The sequence below is a fragment of the Pipra filicauda genome, unplaced genomic scaffold (assembly GCF_003945595.2).
Source record: "Pipra filicauda isolate LSUMZ 115617 unplaced genomic scaffold, ASM394559v2 scaffold210_size2929891_pilon, whole genome shotgun sequence".
NCBI lineage: Eukaryota > Metazoa > Chordata > Aves > Passeriformes > Pipridae > Pipra > Pipra filicauda.
Window position 1 is genome coordinate 1,215,001 of NW_024104322.1, and position 17,500 is coordinate 1,232,500.

The 17,500-nt window shown below is 35.4% G+C and overlaps 1 protein-coding gene across 1 annotated transcript in view; it reads left to right on the forward strand.

The window, feature by feature from the left end:
- The window catches only part of FOXP2 (forkhead box P2), a 347,593-nt gene that overhangs the window by 281,720 nt on the left and 48,373 nt on the right, over positions 1-17,500 (forward strand). The window contains exons 5-10 of the mRNA XM_027714978.2: positions 4,673-4,810; positions 5,989-6,186; positions 6,759-6,761; positions 7,667-7,832; positions 13,760-13,973; positions 15,557-15,661. Coding sequence (XP_027570779.1) covers positions 4,673-4,810; positions 5,989-6,186; positions 6,759-6,761; positions 7,667-7,832; positions 13,760-13,973; positions 15,557-15,661 — 824 coding nt within the window. The remainder of the gene's footprint in view (positions 1-4,672; positions 4,811-5,988; positions 6,187-6,758; positions 6,762-7,666; positions 7,833-13,759; positions 13,974-15,556; positions 15,662-17,500) is intronic.

Sequence of the window (17,500 nt, forward strand, 5' to 3'; positions counted from 1 at the left end):
ATAGATGTATCTTCATTACTTTGTTATTCTTCCTGTTGCATGTGTCTTAGTGTTTCTCTGTTGATAAATATTAGTACTTTGTATCCTGATTATATTTTCAGAAGCAGGTAACCTTATCTAAACTGTATAAAATTGGGCAGTACCTATTGTCAGTGTGTGGGGATCATTATGTATTCTTGTTCACTAGTTATGAACAGCTTACAAATACCACTCAGTTCATTCTCAGCTCTTTCAATATCATAGAACCAGAAGGATTCAAAAGGTTGTTATTATGGTAGACACTCTACACATATACCAAAGTGGGAAGAGAAGGAATGCAGTAATTTCTTCTTTTAATATAATTATTTCCTGCTGAAGAGCCTGATCCTGCACTGCGTGTGGTTTCACACATACATTTATTTTTGAAAGAAAGATCCTACAGAGAGAAGATTCTTCATTAAATGTTTAATTACACATCTTTCAATAAGCCAGAGCGACTTCCCTTACTGAACAGTTTCTTTTTCAGATCTGTCACTTAGAATATGATGTGACTTTGGATTAAATTTGTAAAGGCTGTGACTTGTTTCCTCGGTTTGTAACAAAGAAAAAAATTCCTACCTACCTTGAACTGTCTCTGAATATGACTGTATGATTTTCTGACTCTCCTCAAAAGCACTGAAAACTAAGGGAAGGCTTTGCATGTAATTTTCATTATCAATACCTAACTTTCAAAATAAAAGGAACTTGGAATAAAAACAATGTGTCTTCACTGGTTATATTTTTTTTTAATCAAAGTCAGATTGGTCAACATTTCTTGAAAATATCTGTGCAGTTTTTCAAGGCTTCTAAAAAATGCAACAGCTTAATGCAGGTGCAGCTACCTATGCTACCATCTATTTATGCTGTTAGGAATATGATTTTTGTAAGCAACATGAAAAAATATAAATGTGTATGATTCCTGTTAACAGTTAGTTCATAGGAACAATAAATGAGTGTTTGCCTGGAAAGCGTTTTTAGAGGTAAAGCTGAATTTTTATTGTACAACAAAAGAGTGGTGTTAAATACAAAATCTTAGTCTCCACTGTTTCTCTGTTAAATTTATCTGGGAGAAATCCAGATTTCTTAATCTTCAAAGAAGTTCTGTCGTCATTTTTGCAGCTATGTTCTTGTATCTAATTTCCAATATCAATGTTTTCATTCCGAGTCATAGTTTTTGTTTTAATTAGTACATTCTCATGTATTAAAAAAGCAGTTTACAGTCATTCTCACCTGAAATGCTTTTTAGATGTGTTAAAAATTTGTTTGTTTACATACCTGTAATTTTATTTAATGGGATCCAAAGAAATGGTGGACAGACTGCATCAAAAACATGAGAAACTCTTCCAAACACGATGGGCCTTCCATCTGGGTCCATCACGGAACCAACAGACTATGTGATTTTCAGAGGCTGTCCCATCCATTGTGCTTTGTAGGGCTGCTGTAGCAGTCATCTTTATGGCAGAGTTGGGAGTTCAATTTCTTTGAGAATGCCTTGTAACAAATGGGTTGCAGTCATAAATCACATTCACTTTGTCACTTTAGTTTTTCATGAGAGCTTTGACCAAGAATTTTTTGAGAGTTTGTGGCCCACTCAAAGGAAGGAACATATCTTTTCACTGGGTTGCTCTACCTGAACTAATTTCCAATACATTGAGAGATTTATATGAAAAAGAGTCAGAGATTGCCTCTCTACTACATTTTTGTAAAATCAGATTGGAAATCTTCAAAACCGCAGACATTAAACAAAGGAAATATACCTAGTGCACATAATTGGCCATAAAATAGCAGGTTTGGGATAATCTTCCAAACCAGATAGCACAGTAGCACTATGCCAGTAAGAAATGAAGTACAGTCTGGTGTATCACTGAAGGCTGTGAAATGTACCAATTTATATTATCCAGTGACAATTAGAGAAATATCTTTGCTTAATATGTTTTACTAATGTGAAATTCATGCAGTTTTCAAAATGTCTTGTCCTTTATCTGTTGGAAAGAATATATGTATCAGATATGATACACACATATGGATCATCAGATAAAATTCTTTTAAAGGCAATATTATCGACATAAATCTGTATTTTTACTAATGATCTTGGCTGCCAGGTTTTTTCATTCTTCTGTCTGTCATCCTGAAAAGCAAGTATATTAGGTTCTCTACTTTAGCTTATTCACCTTAAAAGTGACTGTTGAAAATTACAAGAAAAACAAATTTTGAGAGAAAAGCTGTTAGAGTGTACTGCAAAGCAGGCATCTCCAAGAGTAAGAGCACGTACAGTCAGGGAGATTCAGAGCAGATACTACAAAAGCTAGCAAAAATATGCCTGATGAAGGGGAATCTGTATTTCAGACTGAGGAATAGAGGACTCTTGTGGCAGCATGAGTCTTGCTAAGCATCTTACTGGCTAGATTCTTTAGCACAGACTATGAACAAATCAGAGCCACTTACAAAGTTGATTTCCACTCTCTTTAGATCAAAACTTTTACTTGTGTGTTTGAAAACACACAAGCCAGGAAAGACAGAGGGAATGTAAAGGTAAGAGAAGTGGTGTACAACACCCTCACATTTTGTTATATTTTATAGTAGTAAGCATTTAAGTGTTAGAAAAATTCTTGCAGGGTTTAAAGGTTAAAGGTAATGGTTTAATTGGGAAAGTGTCTCTCTGCCTTCTCATATCTCTGTGACGTGGTAGTTGAGTAGCATCACTGAGGTGAAATTGTTACAAGAAGGCAAGTTCAGGTCTCACATAAACAAAGGAAATTTTGGTCACTTCAGAGGAAATTGAATACTGACTCCGGTTAATGAATTTTACTCTTTGCTCTTGCATCCCAAAGTTGTAAAAACCTGTTTGTCTTCCCTGTGGGAATAACTAAACTTAAAATAAAACATTATTGTATAGAAAAGTGGTGTTTCCAATGCTACAAAACTTCTAGGTATCATAAAGTGTAATAACCAGCATTAACCATCTGAAAGTTAGGTGTTTACTCAAGTGAATCTGCACTCAATGGAGAGAGACAGGTGAACCAAGAGTGGGGTTAGTTCCATACTAAAATAGATGCCTAAACTAAATCATATAAACTTGGCTCAGGATTTCTTTCTTCTGTTGACTATGGAAGGAGTACAGTGATAGCTGAGCTTAAATTCCTTCCCACAAGCGTATGATTCTGAATGGAAATCCGGTTTGTCTTCTCCACTTGTATTTTAGAGTAAGACCTTCAGAATTTTTATTCTTAAAATTCACTTGTTGTTTGCAAAAGTTTATCAGACTTTTTTCTAATGACTGGTACGTTTACTTTGTCTCTTCATTAATCAGTGTTTTAAAACCATCGTTTATGCTGTAATGAATCGTGTGGAAAGTGGTATTCTGTGTAATATTAGATGAAGTAATTTCTTTTAAAAGTAAACTTCAGCAGATTTGTATTTCTTTTTTCTTCTAAGTGTTACATTTATACAAAGCCTTTCAGAGTAGATTCAAGTAATAGAAATATTAGAAGAGCTTTTCCTCTTAAGATTGGCTCATGTTTTAATTTATTAACAATAATATTATTTTTGCTGATTTACAGAAGAGTGGAATGTCCCACAACATCTCACAAAGCAGTATTTATATTCTAGCTTGCTATTACATACAGAAAAAAAATTTGAATTTTCCTAGACAAGCAAGTGACTGCTTTTTCAGGAGTGGAAAACCTGGCCTGCTGACAGCTTTTTGACTGTGTCCTGGTTAGCTGGAGCGATGGTCTCACACTGTGTGTCTGCCACAGCCGCTCGACACACACTTTAGGCTTTTCTCTTACATACAGAACCACACATACTTACTGTGTCTTTCCAGCTCTCACATATATTCCAGAGAACATGTGTGTATGTGGATGTTTATGCATATGCAGACACTTGATCTCAGTGTGTAACAAGTGGAAAATAAAACCATGTCCAAAACAGCACCTACACAAAAATGCATTCTTGAGTTTAGGGGCCAAGCTAATAATCTCATGCCAAGGCTTCCTAAGTTTCAGTGTTCAGTTAGGAGTGACTGAGAACCCAATTCTCTCTGCAGAGACTGGGTGACTGAGGTGGCAGCCTTTGCTCTGTACTCCAATATGTCCATGACATTTTTATTCCTGTATAAGTCAGACCTCCTTAAAAGACTAGCTGAGCAAGAAGGTTTTTCTTCTACTGAAGAGTTGTATTATGCAAAAATTTTATTTAGGCTAAGTGTCTTTATTGTGGAAAACATTTACTGCTTTAAGATACTTATTTTGTTGCCTGTTTTAATCATATCCTTTGAAACAGGCTCAATAGATTTTTCTATTTGTAATATTATGACATTTGATAAGGTGATTGATTATGAAGTGTTGAGAGCTCTGCCATGTGATCATTTATTTTTAAATACACATTTGTACTAGCCAATGCTTAAATTTCTTGCAGGAATGCATGAGAGATGATAAACATAAAGCTTGATCGAATCTGATGCTTCTGGAAATAGAGTGCCACAGTACTGTGGCCTAAAAATAACAGATTCTGACTGAAACTGGAACTTTGCAGTGATAAATACTATGTAAAAGTTATGGTCCATCTTTGGTACAAAATAAAAAAGATCTACAACTGTGGTGTAGGCAAAGTAAAATGTGTTTGACGATGACATCTTTCTTTCCCTGTGCAGGTGCCTGTGTCAGTGGCCATGATGACTCCCCAGGTGATCACCCCTCAGCAAATGCAGCAGATTCTCCAGCAGCAAGTGTTGTCTCCGCAGCAGCTTCAAGCACTTCTCCAGCAGCAGCAAGCAGTTATGTTGCAGCAGGTAATGTGGGTTACCTGCTTTGGACTGTTAGCACAGGGCATTCACACAAATGTCAACCAGATTTTATGGGTCTTACTTTGTAATATTTCATTGTTCATTACACCAAAAAAGAATGAAAATAAATGCAAAACTTCTCAGTCTTTAAATTTCTTGTTTCAATTGCAGAAGTGTGAAATTGTATTTTGAAATATTAAATATTATATTAAAAGCAGCAGCAGCAGTGGCAGATGCATTAAAAATACTAAACAAATTGATATTCAAATTTTCAAGTGCTTAGGCACATTTTAATTGTAGACCTGCCAAAGGAAGTGAAAATAGAGTTGCAGATAATTGTTGCTTTAAAATTCATAACACTGTAGTGCTCCCTTTAGTCACATAAATGGATGCGGTTATGAAATTTGAACATAACAGCTTGTTCATCAGGGGAAACATTTTTTTATTTTAATTTTTTTTCATACAAAAAAATGGTACCAGATAAGGCTCAAAAGAGGAAGGAGGTTGCTGTTTCCTTAGTACAAAATCTGTCAGTTAGGTGAAAAATGCATGAACTTGTTATTCATACAGTAATAATAGTGTCAATGATCATGCCTTGGTGTAACGCAGAGTGAATTTTTGGGTGCATGCTTAATTGTCATACAGAAAATTATGTGTCTGTTTGTCATAGTCATAGCTCAATCACTGAACTGTATGTTTAAACATTTTAATATCGAGTACCATGATCATTACAGGCAATTCACCTTCAGTTGTGAATCCAGCATCCTGCTAAGCAGATTGACAGATTAATTACTTTTTTCCCCCTCAGAAGCAGACAGTTTTGTTTGGCCTTAGTGACTTGTAGGTTTCTTGCAAGTGGATGAGTGCAGCTTCTGATGTGTTACATAGGACATGTGAGGAACTTAGGTATAGTTATTTGAGGAGTTAATTTGGCTCTTGCATTCCCTTTAGAATACAGATTTTCTATACCCTTCTGTTTAGGATATTTTGGAATCTGCATTGGAAAATTTCAGAACCGCCTTGGAAAAAAATGTATGTAGATCTGCCTCTTCAAATCACATTTTTTTTGTTATGAGGTGATTCTTAATGGCTACTCTACCATATGCCAATCTAGAAGAGTTTAGGAGATTTATAATACTTGAAACTTTTGCCTTTATTTATTAAAGTCAAAATGGTTTATTCAGCAACAACTACAAGAGTTTTACAAGAAACAGCAAGAGCAGTTACATCTTCAGCTTTTGCAGCAGCAGCAGCAACAGCAGCAGCAGCAGCAACAACAGCAGCAACAACAGCAACAGCAGCAGCAGCAGCAACAGCAACAACAGCAGCAGCAGCAGCAGCAACAACAGCAGCAACAGCATCCAGGAAAGCAAGCAAAAGAGGTAGGAGCTAAGACCCTTGCTGATGCATACTAGTCTGAGCTGTCGGAAGCTTGGAAAAGACAAGATCAGTTTAGATCTTTTCCTTTGCAACTATCAAAGATTTGTTCTTATGTTTTTACTGGGCTTAATAGCAGGCTGGTATAATTCTCCTGCTCCCCTTTCTGAGTCACAGGATTTGAGCAGTCTAGTGCTGCTGTCGTCTAATGTTCGCTAATGAATCCGAGTGTGCAAAGAACAAGCTGTGTGGTGGACTCCGTACTGATTATCTTGCATTTACAGGCAATCTGTGTTGGGGAAGGAGCCTTACTTTGCTCAGTGGCACAGCTCAGAGAGCATGCAAATTTAGTCCATGGCTGAAAAAGAGCGACTGAGCACAGATTTCAAAGTCACAGGCCCCTGATTAATGAACTGCTACTGTAGGTTTGAAGTGGCGAGTGGAAAGTTACAGTTTGATGTACTCATAAATCAACCTGACAAGTGGGTTTCTCAGGCCTAGCTTGCACTTGTCAGCAAACTGCATCAAATATAAACATAATACAAACAAAACACGTTGAAGTAGTTAAATTGATCAGCAGGTATCCTAGACGTTGTCTTCAAGCTGCCTATTATGCAAACGTCGAGGAAGCAGTTGTGACCTCCTGAGGCTTTGTTTCTGTTTGGATTTGTGAATAGAATTTCAGACAGCCATCAACTACAGAATAGAAATTGCTCCCTTATTTCTCCGGAGGCTCTGGGCAATCCACATGACTTGCTCCATTATGCAGTCTGTTTTCCAGTGAGTGCATCAGAAGTTTCTCTTTTCCCTAAACTAGAAAGGAAAGGTCTTCCACAGCAGCTTGTCTTTTTCTGAAGTGTGACTGCCTTCTCATACCCTCCTGAGTCTTTGTAGTCTCAAGTTTGTCTTGAAATGCCTCACAAAATTGGAACCTATACTTTTGCTCCATAATAGGGCACTTCATTGCCTTGAATGCCATGCTCCTTGTAATATATTCCAACAAGAAAAGGGAGCAAGCTAACAGGCCAGTGAAAGGAAGGCTACATCCCAGTTTACTAACAGATCACTGGAGACCATGTTCATGGGCCACTGCCAACCAAACTTAGTCAACTGGAAAAACAAGAGTGCCTTCAAATCACAGGCTGCTGTTAAAAGTTACACTTTTAGCATAGATAAATTTGTTATCATCTTCCATGAGCTGAGCTTTTTTTTTTTTTGTTTGAATCAGTTGTTATATACTTTCTCTTGACCCTTTTCTTTAGCATGTCATTAAGTGTATGTTGCCATTTTCCCTAACACCTAATAGCTTGAATGAGTATAATAGAAAATTTCAAATGCTTTCACTGCCTGAGTATTCTACAAATAGCATTATTATTTAATAACTTAGATTAAAGAGAAAGAAGTTGATTTTATGGTTTTGGCTTTCTAGCCTTTACTATACACTTTAGTTTTTCTGCTGCATTTCCTTTTTCCTTTTCTTTGTAGCAGCAGCAGCAGCAGCAGTTGGCAGCGCAGCAGCTTGTCTTCCAGCAGCAGCTCCTCCAGATGCAACAACTTCAGCAGCAGCAACATCTGCTGAACCTTCAGCGTCAGGGACTCATTTCTATCCCACCTGGCCAGTCTGCTCTTCCTGTCCAGTCTCTGCCACAAGGTATTTGAATAATATGTGATTGGAGTAATTTATAAATTCACAACTTTTTAACCATTCTATTTGTATCTGAACTTCAGAAGTTTCCTGTTATGACACTTAAACATACTTTGTAATTGAAGCTTTATGATATTACCAAATTTTCTGGAAGCTGATAAATTTTGCAGCATACTTTTATGAAGAAAAGCAGCTTTTTAGTGTTTTTTTTCCAGATGGAAGGTGCATATTTATTGACCTTATATGCTGAAAATAATTTCTAATAGCATCACAATTCAAGAATTGTTGCTTTTCTCTGGAATCACTGAAATGTGATTTTGTGGAATATAAGCAGATATAAAATACTTCAGACAGTGATATTAAAGCCATTCAAAAAAAATCAAGGTTTTTTTTCTTTTTCTTGCGAGAAGGTAAAGTGGCTGGCATTGAAAAGCACTTTGAATCTTCAATTTATGACAAGAGAATTTAGGGACAAGCCTTAGCATTCATTTTCTTTTCTATTCCTTTGTATGAAATAGGTTAAATATGACAACAAGTTTTGAAGATGGTGATTCCAATAGCAATGAACTATGACTGACAAATAACAGTAAAGACTTTCTGAAAAAAAAAAAAAATTCCTTTTTCACTTTGATCAGGATTTCTCAGTGCTGAAAATGAGCTCAAACTGTACTACCTGAAAGAAAATAGGGCACACACTTTTGAAAAGTAAATTAACTTGGAGATAAATGCTGCTTACATTTTAAGATAAAGTCAAAGTCTTCCCATCTAATAACTCTGTCCATAACCTGCAAGGTATGTGTTTCTGTTTGTTTTACCATAGAGAGTTGAGCTAAATGCCTGTCATAAAAATTACACAATAATCTGATCTCTGGTGCCCCAGTCCTGAAATAAGCATTGTTTAGACTGTGTTCATGACAGGTAACATTATTTTTAATTGGTCTTTATGCATGTAATTAGCTCCTCCACCAGATAACTATTTTGAAATCGAAGCTTCAGAAGTAGATGAGCAAAACCAGAGTACTCAGTATGTAGAAAACAAGGTATACAAAAAAAACCCCAATCAGACCAAACCAAAACAAGCAAACAAAACAAAACAAAAAACCAAACCAACAAACAAAAAACCCCCCCACCAGAAAATCAGAGATTCCAAATAAATGTGTTAATTTCATACGTTGTGTTGTGTGAAAAAGCTATGACACAAGCATATCCACAGTCATAAAAACCACGATGAAAAAGAGTCCTATTACACTAAATATTATTTTTTGTGAATAGCAGTGGGGAGATAAGTTGATTCATGAATTTGGACATGTGAGACTGGTAATGCTGGTTTCTTTTTGCACAAGGTCACACTAGACCTGAATGGAAAAAAGCAATTGAAACACAAGCTCCCTCCGAACAGCTTTACCTTTTGCAATCTCCTCTTGTGCCATCTGTTGCAAGAGGAATTCCTCAGGTTTTCTCTCACATTAAGCAATCCCCACAGATTTCCCTCAGCACTCCTACCCAATTGCACTGATATTCATTAGTTTAATGCAACACTCATTCATCCACTTCTAGAATAAAAACATAGAAAAAATAATAGCTTTTAAAATAGTTTTTAGGAGAACTAGTAAACAGTTCTTTTTAGGAGCTTTCTTTTACTCAAAGAATTAAGTCCAACTGAAGTCATGACAAAAAAAAGATTTATAGTAAAGAAAAAAGAAATAATGAAATATTTGACAGTTAATATAAATATGGATTGTTGTTGTTAAAGTAAATTAATATATTTTTTCTTTTGCCTTGATATTTTTTAGTTATAGTGAATTCCAGACAAGTATTTAATTCTTCCATTTTTAAATTAAACTTCAGAATTGAATCAAGATAATGCACACTAGATGTGGTAAAAGGATGTTTTTCTCCATCTGTTGTGCTGCAAAAGATAAAATATGTTACATAGAAAGATTTATGTATGTGTAACAAATATTTATATATGCATCCATTCAGATTGCTGAGTTATGTGGATGACTAGAACACTGAAAGTAATACACAAGGATTCAAGTTTATAAGTTATTGGTCATAAACAGTCCCATAAACCCCAAATTATTATGGCCAAAGAGAGCATGGGGTTTTTATTTTTTAGTGTGAAAAGGTGTGAAAAGGTGTAACCTAAAACTACACCTGTTAGGTTTGCGGGACTAAACAGTATTTTCTTCAAGTATAGCTCATGCCTTTAAAGAACAGGAATGTTTACCATGTTTTCTTGTTGGCCAAGTATCGCAAATAAGATGCAATAGGTGTTTTAGCATCTATTTTGTGACAAGGTCTTCACTATGCGGTATCCAAAAGCAGTGGCTTGCTTTGAGTTACTTACATGTATTGCTACACTGATGCTAGTTAAATGCAAAGAATTTTAAATCACGGTAATGAAAAACCCCAAACAAACCAACCACACAAAAAGCCCCCAGACCCCAAGTTTTGACTGGTCCATGTTGGGAAATGAAAAACAATTGCATGGATGGCTTTTATAAGTGATAGATTTATTAAGCATTTATTCAAACATAAAAATAGAGTAGATAGAGGTGAAAAGAGTTATGAAACTAACCTCAAAATTACCAAATTCTTATTATTTGTAAATTTCGTAGCAAATCAGTATTTACCCTTTTCATTATAGTCCCTAACTTTTATTCCGCTCTGGGTCCTCTTTTTGATCCTTTCCTCTGTAATGTAGTGTGATATTTTAAAGGTTGTCATAACCTATGAAACTTTAAAATTTACCCTACTTTTACATCCAGACTGAAATATCTGTCAGCCATTTTATAGGTAAAATGTACAAGTCTCTTGTAAAAAGAGACTTGGACTTTCTTAGACATGGAAACCACAAAATTGCCATAATTTACCATTAATTGCAATCCGTTTATTAACTTTATGTGTTTTAAATGCCTGCCCTTAATCCTTTTATCCTAAAAGGCAGCCTTTCAGGGTGCTCTGAAGAAGTGATAAAATTAACCAGCCTGAGCCTAGAGAGAAATTTCTTTCTGATAAAAAAAAAAAAATATCATGGGGAGCTAGGCAACCTGGAGGCACAGCTCCATCCATAGCTTCCTGCAGTGGAAGGGGCTGCCCAACAGGTGCCCAGAGGGGCAGGAGACCCCTGCCCATGGGACAGGCCATTGCTCCAGCTGCCTCTGGCCCTCCTACATTCACCCAGCTTATGGGGCGACTCTTTCTCAGCTCTCCCAGGACCCCAGGTTTTACAATCTTCAGTGAAATTTCTCTGTTGTGTCTGCAAGACACAATATGTTTGCCCTCTGATTATCCAAACAGGTGAGTTTATTCTTGGTTTTAATTTTTTTTCAGTTCAAAATTAGTTTATTTTGTTCAACAGCAGGAGGAAAGGAAGACTTTGAAGTAAATAATCCATGAAGTAAAGTATATCATGCCACCTAAATGAATACATTACTTTTCATTTTGATTTGTGATTACATTTGCAGGTAACTGTTATTTACTATACTAAAATGGTTTATTTGCAGTGTTACTGGAACATACCTCATGAACTCAGCAGTAATTTCTTACCTTCATTAAACAATTACAACTAGTATTACCATCAATCCCGTTACCCATCTCTCTAATGCAGTAAATTAAAGCCTGGCTTCTTTGCTTGATTCCTTAAAACCTAGCTTTTCACTATACAAATATGATATAAACTCCAGTTTTAGGACTTACATTCCAATCAACTCTTTTTTGCTTTGCCATTAGCAGAGTTTGCCAATGGTTGGTATCTAAGGTATTGAAGCAGGACACAAAGCAGTAGTCTAAAAATGAGCTGCTTTCACATTAAAAAAAAAAAATTAATCCCCTCCAACCACTTTGTTTCCACACTACCTCTAGAAATTATTTCTGTAAATAACTACTAGTTATTTTTTTACAGCTTTCTATACTTCATGGTGACATAGCTACTAAGAAGTATTACTGTGCTTTTTCATAATTTTTTTTTAATCTGTTTTAGTAGTCTGAGTTCATATGTTCTCAAAATAAAACATTATCTAATAAACAGATTTGCCAAACAGTGAAAACCAGTCTTTACATCTGTCTACTATATCTTGTTTACCAAACAAAAATATACTCAGGGAGTAGTTTGAATGAATATATACTTTCTAGTACTTTTCAGAACCAGAAATTTGAGCTCTTTTGTAAAATAAAAAGAGCACAATTTTGATTCAGACTGCATGTGCATTTTGAATGTTTTGCATTCCACCAGATCTAGATACCATGAGCATGTCTTACCTAATTTGAGTTGAGATGAGATACAGAAGACAGCATTAGATTTTAAGATACCTCTTGACCAAACTCTGTCAGGCTGAAAAACCTGGCTGTGAAATCAGATCTTTCCCAAGAAGCTCTCTGGGCTTCACATTCTTTTTTGCATTTAATTTACTATTCTTCAAAAGAGAGATGTCAAACTTACAAAGTCTGGCAGTGACATAAGGTGTATATATTTCTGATGAACTCTTCATCTTTCAAAATCTGAATTTCCTATCTTAGCTGCATGTTTGTGGCAAGATAAGAGAATGCTCACAGCCCTTCTCTTGCCTGTGTTTTGGGAGTCTTTACTTCAGGCAGAAACATATTGTACTGGAGGTTTCCATGACTTCATGAAAACTCGAGCCAGACAGCCCTAACACATATGTATGAATACTTTCAACAAGACATTGCTGTTTGTGGCCTAGGATGAATCCTGGAAACTACAAGTTTCCAGGCTGAAAGTGAAGTAGAGAGCAAGTTTAAGCTCTGTCTGCATAGATCTGGTGGCTAGACTCCAGAATAGTACTGTGCATATAGCAGAGAAGTTTGAGGAGCTCTTCAAATTTTGTGTGGCTGCCTGTCACCCCAGAAGACTGGCAAGACAGTCTCCTTTCTTCTATCCAAGCCCTCTGATTTGTTTTCTACAGTAGAGCTGGATAAAGAAATATAGTGGAGAAATTTGATGGTCTACACTACATGTAATTTCACTCCCTGTGTTGAGAGAGTTGTAAATGGACCAATTTCGCTAATAACTCCAAGGTCGTGAGTTTGATTCCCGTATAGGCCATGCACTTAAGAATTGGACTCAATGATTCTTGTGGGTCCCTTCCAACTCAGAATATTCTGTAAAATCTGTGAAATCCAAGTGCTGCTAGCTTTCTAGTTGACTGGTACTGAAAAACTCAAGTCGTCACAAGTATGTAGCTCAGCACTGTAGTTTTTGTTGGTTTTGTTCTTCTTAACAGTGTCTTTGGGTTTGCCTCTTAGGACATATTTTTAAATGGAATATTTTTTGTAAATATTACAGAGAATTAATGAATACATAAGTGTCATTAATTAAGATCAGATACATTCCGATAAAATGTTAAACCTGTTATGATCTCATAGATTATTTAATTTTTCTCTTCTGATTTTCCTCCCTCCAGTCTTCTTCCCCTTTATCCAGCTCTTGTTAAGTGTTTAAGAGATTAGCAGTGTTTGTATGCTTGGTGTAATACGTTTTTCTGTTTTCCATTATATGTTTGATTAAGAAGAATTATAAAACCTAAGTTAACTAGATGTATTGAGTTATGTTTGCATGTCAAGAAATTGAGTAAGCAGACAACAAAAATCGTGTTTGAAGTAAATTTAGGGTTGGGTTTTTTTTAAGAAGTAGTTGCAAGTTCTTTGCAACTTTCACTCTTTGATCCTTGAGTTATGTTTTCAGAAGAAGTGTAAAATTGATGATTTTTAACTGACTGTTTACAACACAAGACAGGATAGTTAGATTACCTGAATTCTAACTGAAGACAAATTTATGTTTTACTACATGTCGATTGTGCTGGAAAAACAGGATCACCTTTATTGTTGGCATTAATCCATTAATAACACTGAGCTCATTATATGAAACTCTTTACTTTGTTATATTAGTGGGGCTCTCTTTCATTTTATAGCTGGCTTAAGTCCTGCTGAGATTCAGCAGTTATGGAAAGAAGTGACTGGAGTTCACAGTATGGAAGACAATGGCATTAAACACGGAGGGCTAGACCTCACTACTAACAATTCCTCCTCTACTACCTCCTCCACCACTTCCAAAGCATCACCACCAATAACTCATCATTCCATAGTGAATGGACAGTCTTCAGTTCTAAATGCAAGGCGAGACAGGTAATTCTGATGAGATTTCAACTGTGCTTCTCATTTGACGTAAAGCTGTTGTATAACATCATAAGTCACATTATTTCCAATCACAAAACAACACTTAATACAGGTTACTTAAGAGACCGTGGAGACCTGATTTTTCAGAATTGTTTATCAATATGGCATAATTTTCAATAACAATATCTAATTGTGCAGACACAACAAAATTACCCACCTGTGGTTTTACAGCACCTGAACTTAAATCACAGAATCAAGTGGACTGGTGCTGAGTTGTAAATGCACATTTGCGGGCACAATTTTATAAGGTGCATAGTTTCATTCATATTTGAGTTAACACACCTAGCAGTCAGACCCTTACTGTTGAATCACACTCCCGGTTTCACTGAAAATGTACACCTATATGAGTTTTCAAGGTAGTAATTCAGTGCAAAGATTCTATGTTAAAAGTGCTTCAAAACAGTTTATTAAAGAAGTTCTCGTTTGGTGCTTGTGAAAAGAACTACTGCTTTTTCCTTCTTTTGTGCATGACAGTAACACAGTTGACATATTTCATACAAATTTTCTGTGGTGTTAGTGTGGAATTCCACTATATGGATAAAGTTAAAATCATTTTTCAGACATATTGACAGATATTCTTCATTGTTCCTTAATTTCAAGTAATGGATTAAATGCATACAAGAGTACATAGTATCGGTAGCACTTATCAGTGAATATATTAATGTAGTCAGATGTAGATGATCTTAATATAAGATGAAATTTAATTTGTATAATCACTAAATTTTTTCAAATAAATATTCCATTTAATTATTTTAATATTTAAATTATGAGACTATGATTGAAATGTCTCTTGTCCTCATATGACTGTGAGAACATTTTTCCATCATTATTTTGTATTAATTAAAAATCTGAATGCATTTATAGTAGTGCTTTTAGTTAGTAGTACTTTTGTGGTTATATCTCACAGAATGTTTCTTTGCTTCAGGATGTGTAGCTGACGCCCACATATGCAGAACAATTCCCTGAATTTCTTTGATAACTTATCATGGATGAAACTATTGCAGAGGTTCCAGAAAAAGACACAGAACAGAGCTAGGGATTTTTATGAAGCCAAATAGCTAATAGAAGCAATGTTTGTGAACAAAAATATTTATTAATGGAATCAACCTTATTTTTATACACATTTAAGTAGAATATTCAAATATTTTTTGAACATTGACAATATTCATAAATTCTGACTGTCAGACTTCAGTATTTCTTCTCAGAATTGATCACTTGTGAGTGTATTTTTTATTTATAGGTAAATGTTACACCAAGGTCATATGGCATAATTAGCATATGGTATTATACAGTCATCTTGTTTTTTCGTCCTTTATTAACAGTCATCTTTGGCTCTATTTCTTCTCTAATTGGAACATCATCTAGCCTTGGCAGTTGAACTATTCAATAGAACGATTAAATTTTTCTGACTGCTCTGAGCTAAATTGACCTGTTTTGACCTGTTTGTCACTGATCGTAACCTGACAGGCGCTAGCAGCCTCCAACGATTATGGCTTTTGAGATGAATCTGATGCCTTATTCTTTTGCTACAGCTCGTCACATGAGGAGACTGGGGCCTCACATACTCTCTATGGTCATGGAGTTTGCAAATGGCCTGGCTGTGAAAGTGTTTGTGAAGATTTTGGACAATTTTTAAAGTAGGTGGACTTTTATTTGTTACTACAGAATTGTTTAAGGCCAGGGAGAGAGAAAGATGGCAAACAAAGTTTTACTGTAAACCATAGCAGAGATTTTTTTTTGGTGTGTATTTCAAGCAACTGGATACTATTGGCAGAGGGTCAAATTGTTATCCTTTCTTTCATGTTGAACACTTTTGCAGGCCTTTCAGTAGCACAGTGTTTAATCCTCTTATTATCCTTTACTGAAATGGAGCCTCTGAAAATTTGAAGAAATGCTTTAGATTTTATATTGGATAGTAGGAGTATGAAAAAGCACATCATAAACTCTGATAGTTTGTGCAAAGTGGGAATTAATGTGTGTAGTATAAATAAAAAAGCACAAGGGACTAAGCATGACCATTTAACTCTCACTTGCTAATCTATTTTTGTTTTTATTCTTGTGTGTGCGCAATATACATAGGGAAAAAACCACTATGAACAGGTGGGTTTGCACCTTTCAGGACTGAATAGTGATGTCAAAAGTTTTCATCTTTCAGCATTTGTTTTAGGCAGTTATCATCTAAATCACAGCATTTAGAAAATAAAATACACAGCTCTTTCTTTTCATCTACAGCTTCAAACTGCAATGGGTTTCTGCATTTTTTCCTTTTTTTAATTTTAAAGTATTTACTAGTATTTCTGTGTTCATTTGAATTTTCAACAACAGCACTGATTTTCTACCCATGTACATTATGGACTGGTCTTTGTTAGAAGAGCCATACTCATTTGGCATGCAACAGATCTTAATGGAAAGCTACAGATAGGCTTATATAGATGAGTAACTTCAGGGGCTGAGACTCTTATGTTGTCATGGTGCAGCTAACAGGGTGAATGAACTGTTTCATGCTTCATCAACAATTAAGTTAATTAGCTCATTTGAAATTGCACTGCTTTGTTGCCAGGATGTTGGCAGAAACATCAGAAAGATGTGTTTACAAATGGTAAACTACAGGGTATATTACAGAAGCACCTTAACAGCAGACCATAAGCACTCAGCATAACAATAACTTTTATAATAGAATTACAGCAATACTATTTGTAAAGTATTTGCAATGCCTTCTCCATCTTTCACTTTTAAATGAAGTAACCTTTACTGACTTGCAAGTCTTAGGTAGGTATCACTCTTGATAAATTTTTGTTTATTAGTGCATTAAGTGGAATGTCAAAACAATGGCTTATTATTGGATAAAACTGTATAGGATTTGAAAGAACCTGATTTACATAAGTTTGTATTTAAAAGAAAATGAAATCTCCTAAATTCAATGCAGTGTGCTAAGTATTATTAATACTAAGAATTTAAATGCATTTAGCTTAAGCATTCTCCTTTTCAAGAAAAACTATATTTTTCTAAATACATCCATCTATGTAGGCTATAGTGATGCTAATTCTGTGGGCAGACTTTGCACATCCATTATGTCAGGTCTCCTGTTATAATCCATGATCACTAAAACCATTTTGATTAAGGCAGTGTAGTGCTAGGTTTACAGATGTTCTTGCTTTCCTGAACCAAATAACCCTGGAAAATGTGAAAGTGACATATAACATCTTGATAATTCTGGTGCAGAGTCAATCAGGGTTTACAGCAGTGTCATGGCTTTTGTCCTATACACCAGCAAAAAATGTCCGAGAATATTTTGGTATTTCTTCTTTTCATTCAAGTCTGTCTTCTGTGCCATGAAAACAAATAAGATGTCATGATGCTAAATGGGTGAGTTTGTTTATGAAATAGAAGTATTCCTTCATTTTACACTAGTGTTAAGATGGAAATCAATACATAACTTTAGATTAGATTCTTTAGTACCTTTTCATGTTCACACT